Source organism: Nilaparvata lugens, chromosome 5, assembly GCF_014356525.2.
Source record: "Nilaparvata lugens isolate BPH chromosome 5, ASM1435652v1, whole genome shotgun sequence".
Classification (NCBI taxonomy): domain Eukaryota; kingdom Metazoa; phylum Arthropoda; class Insecta; order Hemiptera; family Delphacidae; genus Nilaparvata; species Nilaparvata lugens.
Window position 1 is genome coordinate 15,483,228 of NC_052508.1, and position 10,396 is coordinate 15,493,623.

At 35.7% G+C, this 10,396-nt stretch overlaps 1 protein-coding gene across 2 annotated transcripts in view; it reads right to left on the reverse strand.

Annotated features, from left to right (window-relative positions):
• The window catches only part of LOC111048156 (DNA replication licensing factor MCM4), a 31,756-nt gene extending 21,480 nt beyond the window's left edge, over nucleotides 1-10,276 (reverse strand). For both annotated transcript variants that reach the window (XM_039427752.1, XM_039427753.1), the window contains exons 1-5: nucleotides 10,116-10,276; nucleotides 9,479-9,775; nucleotides 8,287-8,453; nucleotides 5,230-5,445; nucleotides 3,933-4,207 (exon numbers count right to left, since the gene is read on the reverse strand). In XM_039427752.1, the coding sequence (XP_039283686.1) occupies nucleotides 3,933-4,207; nucleotides 5,230-5,445; nucleotides 8,287-8,453; nucleotides 9,479-9,770 (950 nt within the window). In that variant the 5' untranslated portion in view covers nucleotides 9,771-9,775; nucleotides 10,116-10,276. The remainder of the gene's footprint in view (nucleotides 1-3,932; nucleotides 4,208-5,229; nucleotides 5,446-8,286; nucleotides 8,454-9,478; nucleotides 9,776-10,115) is intronic.
• Between the last annotated feature and the right edge of the window lie 120 nt (nucleotides 10,277-10,396).

Sequence of the window (10,396 nt, forward strand, 5' to 3'; positions counted from 1 at the left end):
CACGGACGTAGCCATAGCCACCTCTAATACAAGGCCCCGGCCTACGATATTGCAACGTCGCAGTGTAGGCCTAAAATTAATACATGATTGGTGAAAAAGATTTCAAAAAATACCAGCTGATCTTTTTTACCAATCATGTATTAGATTCTAGGCCTACGCTGCGACGTTGCAATATCGTAGGCCGGGGCCTTGTATTAGAGGTGGCTATGACGTAGCTCGACCGTACCTCGGCACGGGCTTGGTGCGATTATATGTGTCCCGAGCTTTATTCTTTCAATCGCAAAACATATAATCAGCTGTCAGTTTGCTTGTCTCTATAGTGACGAAAATAACGATGCCTAACTAATATTGAGGTTCATTAAAAAATGATAAAATACTGTCTAGCGACTTTGAGGGAGAGGTTTGAACGACGCATTACAAGAGGTGGGTTCTGTTCGACTACATCCAACAGAGAAGTGCAAGTCACTCGCTATACTAGCTAATATCCCCGGGCAAACTCCCCCGGCCGAGGTTGCACGGCTAGAGCCCTGGGAGTGATAGAACTAAAGTGCGCAGGCGTACTGAATAGAAGATAACCATGACTTTTCAATTTCATTAAATTTCCCACAGTAAAAAATGAATTTAATGAAAAGCTTACTATCGACTCAGGAGTGGAGTGTCATTCAACAAATGGAACTAAGTTTTTGGGTCCGGAGCTGCAGTCCAATCTAACGTGGGAAACTGAAATTAAAAGCCTTAGAAGAAAGTTGTCCCATGCAGTATTTGCTTTAAAGACTTATATTAAAGAATATTTCCAACAGAAAAACAGCTCTTGCGGTCTATCATGGGTACTTCATGTCCCAAGTCCGTTATGGTAAGATATTTTGGGGAGGCTCCATAGGATATCTGTATACAATATTTAAAACAAGAAAGAATGCAAATAATTGAAGGTATTAGCGTAAGGCATTCATGCAAACCCATATTTAGACAATTGGGTCTGCTTACAATGCCTGCATTGAGATTGCTGTGTATGCGCATAAGAATAATAATACTTATTGTGACAACATAATATCTCACCCATATAACACAAGACACGGAGGTTTGCTGCTTCGATATCCTGTGCATAGGCTGACATTGGTTGAGAAGGCGCCATTCTATTCGGGTATGACGATTTTAAACTAGTTACCCAAATCCCTGAAGGATAACAGCCACGAAAAGTTTGCTAGGGGAAGTTAAAAAATTGCTCATTGAGGCTTGTCCTTACTCACTTGCTGACTATTTTGAGGTGTTCTGTTGAGGGAGTGTTGGCTAGAAAGTGGGCTCTCAAAAAAACCCAAAAAGCCTCAAGATTATAAAATTCTGACGTGTCACATGCTGTGCGAGCTCTGCTCCATTATACAGCTTTATGTGACAAAAATTAAACTAAACTATAATTATTGTACTGTTGGTGGGCGTGTGGTACTAAAATATGAAATTGATGCAAAAATAAATAAGATATTAATTCAGTATGATTAATACGTAACCATGAGCGTAGATCCTGGGGGGGAGGGACACGGGTGACGCTTCCCTCTCAATATTTTATGGTATAGGCTATGTCCCCCGGAAAAATTTATTGAAGATTTAAATTATGATAACACATTTTTATTAGTTTACTTGTAAATTGGAAATAAACTGGCCTTGTTGTACGAAATATTTATATAGTGTCGTTTGTATGACAAGAGTGACCAGTGTACAAAGTATTCTAGTAATATATATCAATAGATATAGATATTTTGCACAAGAATTTAGTATGGGCATCCCATTTAAGATGTTCGTCTATTCTGATACCTAAGTATTTTGTACCTGCAACTCTTTTCAAACAAGGATAGCTGTCCAAGAGTTAGGATCAGAGAGATTTAAAGACTTTGTTTTGCTTTTGAAAAAGTGTAATACTCATGAGAATTTATGTATCTATGTTAAGCTTAAAGGTGCGTACAGATATACGCGTCGCGAACATGAGCAATTCACTTTTAATCAGCTGACTATATCTGTATGTTTACAGAAACGATAAGATACCGATATAAAAAGCTTGGCATCAGCTGAATAAAAGTGAATTGCTCATGTTCGCTGCGCGTAAATCTGTACTCACCTCAAGTTGATCTTTATAACAGAGTTTTAGCTTTCAAGTGAAAATTATAAATTACAGCTTTGTATGGTTATTTAGCTATCCTGCTTTGGTTGGTAATCAAAACAATCAATACATCTAATGCTGATGTTTCTGTAAATAATTTGTATTTAGTAGAACTTAAAACTATTAACTCCAAATTTAATTTATTTACCCTCTAATTTACCAATGCCGAATAAGAGGATTTAAAACAGAATTGAAGTAAAATATACTTCAAAACCATCATTTCAATAACCTATTTCTCAAAAAAATCTTCGGTGGGGGGTACCCCCCCCCCGACTACCCAGTACGTCCCCCCAATGTCTAACACCTATCTACGCCAATGATAGGCATTATACTTGATTAAATATTTTAAATTGTTGACACAAATGTAGTGATCTATTGAAAATTGACATCAATGGATGCCATTCCATCTCCTTTGCAGATGACACGGCCTTAATTTTTACTGGGTCAAATTGGCGGGAGGTTAAGTGTTTAGCCGAGGCTGGTCTGGCTAGGGTTAAATCTTGGCTGGATCACCACACGCTGACACTTAACATAAAAAAAAGTGTGTACATGCTTTTCTCTCCATCAGAAAGGTCTATCCCTACAGAGCTATTTCAAGATGGTGTAAAAACTCACTCAGACTCCTGTACATATTATAATCATTATGTAGAGTTGGAAGGGTTACAGGAGAGGGATGAAAACTGTGTATGTCAGGCATTGATAAGAGTGAGGGAGACAAAATATCTGGGAGTCATGTTAGATTTACAACTCAAATGGAACGCGCACATTGATAATATATGTAAAAAAATGAAACATATTATACATAAATTTTACAGGTTAAACGGGTTAGGTGATTTAAATATATTACTATTAATTTACTTTGCTTACGCCCAGTCAGTATTACAGTATGGCATTAGGGTATGGGGTGGGGCATTGGACGTACATTTTAACAAAATCTCCTTAATTCAAAAACACTTAATTAAAGCAGCACTTGGTCGACCCAGACGTTACCCTACAAATCTCCTTTTTACAGAATTCCCAGTTTTAACAGTTAGGCAACTATTTGTGAAAAACATAATATTATACATAATTAAAAACAGAAATCTATTTACACCTCAAGCTCGAACCTACAATTTTCGAATGCAAGATAATTATCAAATTAACAGAGCTGACATGACTGTATGCCGAAGACAATTTCCTTACATCTGCAATAGACTCATCAACCTGCTACCAGAAAACTTAATAGCAAATAGAACAACAAAAGCAAATCCTAAAAAAATAGCAGAGTGGATAAAATCAATAAACACTTCTCAATTCTTACAAACATAATATAATATCAAATATAACCATCGTCTTGTTTCACTAACTACAGTTCATCAATAATTGTATCAATTCTCAATTATATTTCAGATATATTCCTTCCAACACAATATATATCAACATTGACTTATAACAGCAACCAATCATAAAATTTAATATAGCAGTAACTTACTCCATTTGTATTACACTTCAACTTTTCTCATATTATCAGTATTCTGTACATTTTTATTGTCATACATATTTGTATTAATTTTTCTTCTCTTTCACTTGTGTATTGTACTTTTTATGATTTTTTTGGTACTCGCTGCCAGCACTCAAACCCTTGGTTTTGCAGGCAGCGCCTATTATGTTATTTTGTGTAACAAAGTTTTTATTTATATGAATACTTTGATTGTCTATCTTGCTTAACTTTGTTTTGACATTTATCATTGTTTTGTATTATATTTGAAATGGCAAATAAAATTTGATTTGATTTGATGCTGACCTGATAACCATGCCACTGATGGTGATGAGCTGATCAATGTCCTCGGGGTTGAGCTGACGCATGTTCTTGGTCTTGTGCGCGTTGAACGGTCGCACCTGGATCTGGTGCGCCAAGATGGCGGCCGGGTGCTTGTCGAAGAACATCTCGTTGACGGCCATGTCCAGGGTGGGGATCACCTCCTGAGGGTAGCTCACCAGCTGCCGGTACAGCTCGCCGTCGAAGGTCTCAAGATGGAGGCAGTTAACGTTCAGGTAGAGCTCTTCCAGAATGTGGATCTAAACAATGCCCCAATTCTACATTACAAATCAATGTCAACAACTAAAAATTGATACGAAAAGATAGATAGATAGATATATTTATAAATAATTGTTACAAGGCTATTGCCTATGGTAACATTTACAAAAATTGACACTAAAATTAAATCAAACTTAAGAGATAAAAGATTATTTAACAGTTCTGCATCAGTATAATCAATTACAAAACAGTATCAAAGAAAATAATATAGTATATATTAAGCCATCAACATTATACTAGATCACATTAGCAATACTGGAGGAAAGAAAAGTTGTTATTTGCATCCATGTGGAATGAAACTTATCATGAAAGTATACCATGAAATATTAAACTTCATAATACAATAGAGGGTGGATGGAATAGGTAAGGAATAAACTATGAAGGTGGTCCTATTACAAAACATTGTGATCAGACTTTTAATAAAAAAGAAGAGAAGTTATTATGGAACTGTACATGAGAAAGGAGCAATGAAATGAGAGCATGAATGCACCAAACCCTGCCAATCATAATGACCTTATGCTAAGGTATCATTTATTAAAGATGACAGAAGCCTCGATTTAAACAAAGAGAAGCTTGGTGAGAAAATCAACTCAGATGATAGATTGTTCCACAGTCGGGACGCTACTACAGTAAAAGAGGAGTTGTACATAACTGTGCGGTGGAGTGGAATTTGTAGGAAATACTGGTGCTGCCGTGTGATTCTGTGGTGGAAAAGAGGAAGAAGAAGAGGAAGAGGGATAGGAAGAAGAAAGGGAAAGGGAAAAGAAAAGGGAGAGGAGGAGGAGGAGAAAGAAGAGTGGTACACGTTCAGGTAGAGCTCTTCCAGAATGTGGATTTAAACAATGAGCCTAATTCTACATTAAAATCAATGTTAACTACGAAAAATTAATAATACGTAGAAGTAGAAGAAAAAGTAGATGCGGGAAGATGAAGAGGAAGAAAAAAAGAGCAACCGGCACTAAGGGTTGTACATTATATTTATAAATAGTATCAACTCCGATACCTCTTCGAGTTTCTGCAGATAGAGAGGTTGGTTGGCGTCCATGTTGTCCATGCGCTCATCCTCGTCAGCATTTTGCTCGACGAAATTGTTGATGAAGTGCTTGAACTTCTGCTTGCACCTGGCCACCACCACGTCAGTGCCCCAGATCACCAGATTAGGCGCCGCGTCCTCGTTCTGAGTGCCGGCTACTGGTTGTATTTCAGAAGACGGTTCTCCCTAAATAAATACAAAACAGAACACAAAACTTAATCCAATATTGAAAACAATTAAAATATTATGAAACAATATTGGAATACCAATTGAAAACATGACGGTGATTGTGTAACAATTTAAAGCTCAGATTAATTATTTATTAGAATAGCGGAGTCATCACTCAGGCCACCAAATTGGACTTTAGAACTGGTGAGCTGAGTGGAGACAAAAATATACCGCAGAGACAAAAATATAGTAAGGTCCAACTTATAATGGCAGAAATGCTTCAGCTACTAATGACGACATGTTTTAGCTACTAATGCCATTTTCAAGTCAACTTGAAAGTTAGAAGCCGAAAAATGTGACAAAATAATTTAAAAGGGTACTCAGATTTATATTTATTTTAAAAGTAGCCCTAAAGAAAAAGGAAAATGTGATTGAAGTGTTTAGTATACTAAGGAGAGAAATAGTAGTTGTGATTAAAATGGGATTTATCAATAGAGGGTGTTTGAATTTGTAAAGTTTGTGTTTTATTTCTTGAATAATTCTATTTCAACTAAGCAGGGCCCAGGATCCTGAAAACCTGGTGGTGGCAGCGCTACTGGAGATTAATACTGTCATACTCGCCACGCACGCCATAATTGGAATTAGTTGAATTCTTAGTCAAGTTTGAATTCTTGCAAGTCCTCACTTGCCGTAACAACGTCAATAAGCGTTGAGAGACCAGGATACTGCTTCGTTTAGACTACGGAGGATCTATTGATTCCTCCAGACACGTTTCAAAAATTATATCTATGGCAACTTAGTTGACCTAATTTTTTACGCAGCTTCTTTCTATTAAATCGATTAGATGAGCCTTAAACGCCGCCGTACAAATATTCAATGTGTAGTCAAGATTATTAATCAAAAACCTTAGGTCTAGGTGATATTGTTCAATTATTGAAAGATTTTAATTAGTAGGTAGTCAAGATTATTAATCAAAAACCTTAGGCCTAGGTGATATTGTTCAATTATTGAAAGATTTTATTTTTTCATAACAGGTAGTTATTATTTCTCCAGTTCAATCATGTACACGGACTGCAGTTATCCAAGCAGGGATTTTTACTAATTCATATTTACTTGAATTAAATTGATAGGTACTAATCTTTACCAGTTTACATGTGTAATTTATATTCATACCTACGATTATTATCCATTATGTAAATACATACTTCTGAATAAAATTGAATTAAACATTGAGGAGATTGGAAGTGAAATTTCGATGATTTACAAAAACAGTAGCTTTGAAGTTGACATTAGATGTCTCATATTCTAATTTACTAATAAAAGTTGTGTATTTTTATAGAGTAGGCCTAAAGTATATACTCAACTCATCAAAACTTGAAATTTTCAGTTTAGTCATTAGTTTTGAAGTGGAAATTGAACTTTTTGAAGTGAAAAGTGGAATCATAACCTCATTCTTTTTTGAAAGTTCTATTTTAAAAATTTGGGAGAAGACAGTTTTGGGCCCTGCCTGTTGTCTTCTCCCAATCATATTACCTATAATGGAATTATGATTTGTGATTTTTAATGTAATAAATGAATAAACTTCCTGGGAGTTTTACTTTCAGTATATCAAACTTTAATCTTTCAATTTAGTTGAGAATCACAGCGTCTGAAGAGGCAACGTTGAAAGAGTTTTTTTGTTTTTTTTTCTATTTCGTTTACGGTACATGAATCTTTGAATTTGGTTGAAAACTCACAGCATATGAAGAGACAACGTTAACATAGGTTTTGGGGGTTTTTCTATTTTTTTACGGTACATGAATCTTTGAATTTGGTTGAAAACTCACAGCATATGAAGAGGCAATGTTAACATAGGTTTTGGGGGTTTTTCTATTTTACGTTACATGAATCTTTGAATTTGGTTGAAAACTCACAGCATATGAAGAGGCAACGTTAACATAGGTTTTGGGGGTTTTTCTATTTTACGGTACATGAATCTTTGAATTTGATTGAAAGCTCACAGCATATGAAGAGGCAGCGTTAACATAGGTTTTGGGGGTTTTTCTATTTTACGGTACATGAATCTTTGAATTTGGTTGAAAACTCACAGCATATGAAGAGGCAACGTTAACAAAGGTATTGGAGGTTTTTCTTTTTTACGGTTCATGAATCTTTGAATTTGGTTGAAAACTCACAGCATATGAAGAGGCAACGTTAACATAGGTTTTGGGGGTTTTTCTATTTTTTTACGGTACATGGATCTTTGAATTTGGTTGAAAACTCACAGCATATGAAGAGGCAACGTTAACATAGGTTTTGGGGGTTTTTCTATTTTTTTACGGTACATGGATCTTTGAATTTGGTTGAAAACTCACAGCATATGAAGAGGCAACGTTAACAGACGTTTCTGGGTTTTTTTTTGAATGAATGAATTTTATTTGCCAAAAACAAAATACAAAAAAGCTTTACAAAAAATAAATATAAGTAGTCCTATATGCTACTGCCCTTAAACCAAGATACATAAATTTATTTAATTAGATATAATCATGAAATGATATCATTTATATTATAAATAATAGTTATAAAATGAAGATTTAATTCATGTTCACATGCATAAGTGCTGTAAGTGAGGCAAAAACACCGGCAAAAGGAAGATTCCTTGTGCGCCAGTGTAAGTCGTAAATCAGCTTAATCAGGGATGTAATATATAAACTTGAATTAAGCGTATGAAGTGTTCAAAAATATAATTTATAATATGAAGTTGATAATTGTATAAAAGTCAACGATTGGAAGTAATTCAATTTCAGCCATGCCTCTATGTTTTACTACTTTTTTCACGGTACATGAAACTTGAATCTTTGAATTTTGTTGAAAACTCACAGCATCGGAAGAGGCAACGTTGACTTGTCGAATACGACGGTCTGTCCTGATGTCAGGTCGCAGGCGAATCGGCGTGCCGCGAATGCCTGAGCGGGGAGTGCGTACCGACGCCATCGAACTGGGAGTGCCATAGTTCAATGGAGAGCTGATGTCTATCTCACTCATTCCTGAAACCACATCACACAAATTACTGACGAATGCAATATTTTAATCTTATTAAAACGGCAAAAGAATAGAATTTCCAAATTTCATCAAAATCACTTTTTAAAAATCAAATTAATTTATTCTCTCATATCACCTTGCATAAATGGATCGGTCAAGAGAAGAAGGTTGTAATTGCAGCACCGTTCAAGATTTCTTTATTGCGAAAAACATTTATATACAAATGCATAGTATCGTCATAATAAATTAAATATGGTAAATAAAAAGTATTTACATTCATAGAAATAAAAATTCAAACACAAGCATACAAACAGCAAACAAGAATACCCTCAAATTATAAACTCCTCTTTTCTATACGGGCATTTTCTATTAAAATATTTTTATGGTTCTCTTAAATTTACCCTCTTCTAGCTCCTTCAAATGTGCAGGAAGCTTATTATAAGCTCTTATACCAAACTCCTTAAAGCAGTTAAATGTATTTGCATAATTGCAATTCAATTCAATTTTTCTTATGTCTGTGACCAGTGTATATACCGGATAGACATTGTCGATTAATAAAAACATAAAAGTTCAAATATATACACTAATCTCAAGATGGCCGATCGAAGAGACTGACAAAACATACAATCTCCTCCTTCCTCGAAGAATAGAGAGGGAGGTTAATTAGCTTTTAATGCACTGGTTCACTCTAAGAGATTGACTGCTATCCTTATAGTTTGAAATATTTAATGTGATGTAAGTTTATGAACTGCGATATATTGTTAAATTTGTGATTGCTTGTATGTTTTTTCTATGTCTTGCATTATTGTTTTTAATGTTCTGACAATAAAGGAATCTTGATTCAAAATTTCTTGTGTAATGGTTGTGAACGTTGCTATTTACAGAAATGGGTTAGTGGCCACCCATACACCAATACACCTTACAAATTACACGGTATGTGTTAATCAACCTAATTTGGTTTTACAAAAATCAATCAAAATTGGCATTTTATTACAACATTAAAAATAGAGTGTAATAATGGGGTACTGACCGACAGCAAACGGACTAGTCGGCTGTATGACAGAGTTGGGTGCGGCGGGGGAAAGAGAGGGGAGAGACAGCGGGTCGGACGGCTCGACGACAAAGTCGGGCTCACTCTGTTGCTGCGGTTGTTGACGTCGGTTGGCGGCGCCATAGCGGAGAGGGGTGGACGCCTGTGACGACGGCTGCTGCGAGCTGCTATGTGTCGGCGTGCCGGCAGCGCCGCGACGCGGGGTCGTGCGGCGTGGCGACGCTTGTGACGACGGCGTTCGCGAGCCGCGCGGTCTCCCTGGGCTTGACATTATGCCTGCAAACCAATAAAGGATGTTGACATCGTTTCTGACAGTCCTACAATGTTTCAGGTTTTAACAAGAAAATAATAATATCAACTTCCAATTTTTGGGCAATGATATAAAAACATAGGTAAGTTTAGTTGTTATTCACATTATGTTTAGACTAAGTTAGTTTGTTTAATTTTTCGTTTTTTTTAGTTTTCAGTATGAGTAGGAATTACTTTGTGTGTTAAATCATATGACAAAGCACTGTACTCACTGTACAGAATTACTAATAAACGTGTTGGTGTCTAGCTAAAAGCGTGCAGTTCTAATATTAAGAACAATACAATATCTAAATTAATCAATACTTACTGATTAAAAAATTGCGTTTGAAAGACTTATTTGCACTTAGACGATACTCAAAAGTTTTGACGTTCCTGAAGATAGAGTGAAATGAAGAAGATTGAAATTACTTTGAGTTTAGAGATCTAACCTCACTTTTTCATCCTTCAGCCAAAAACCGCGGGAAAATTTATTGTTTTGGCGGTAGCTTGCAAAGAGGTTTCAAAAAGTAAGATGAGTTTGTAAGTGAATAATTATGATAATTTCTAAAGTTATGAAAAATGTATCTAAGGTTAAATATCGAATTACTA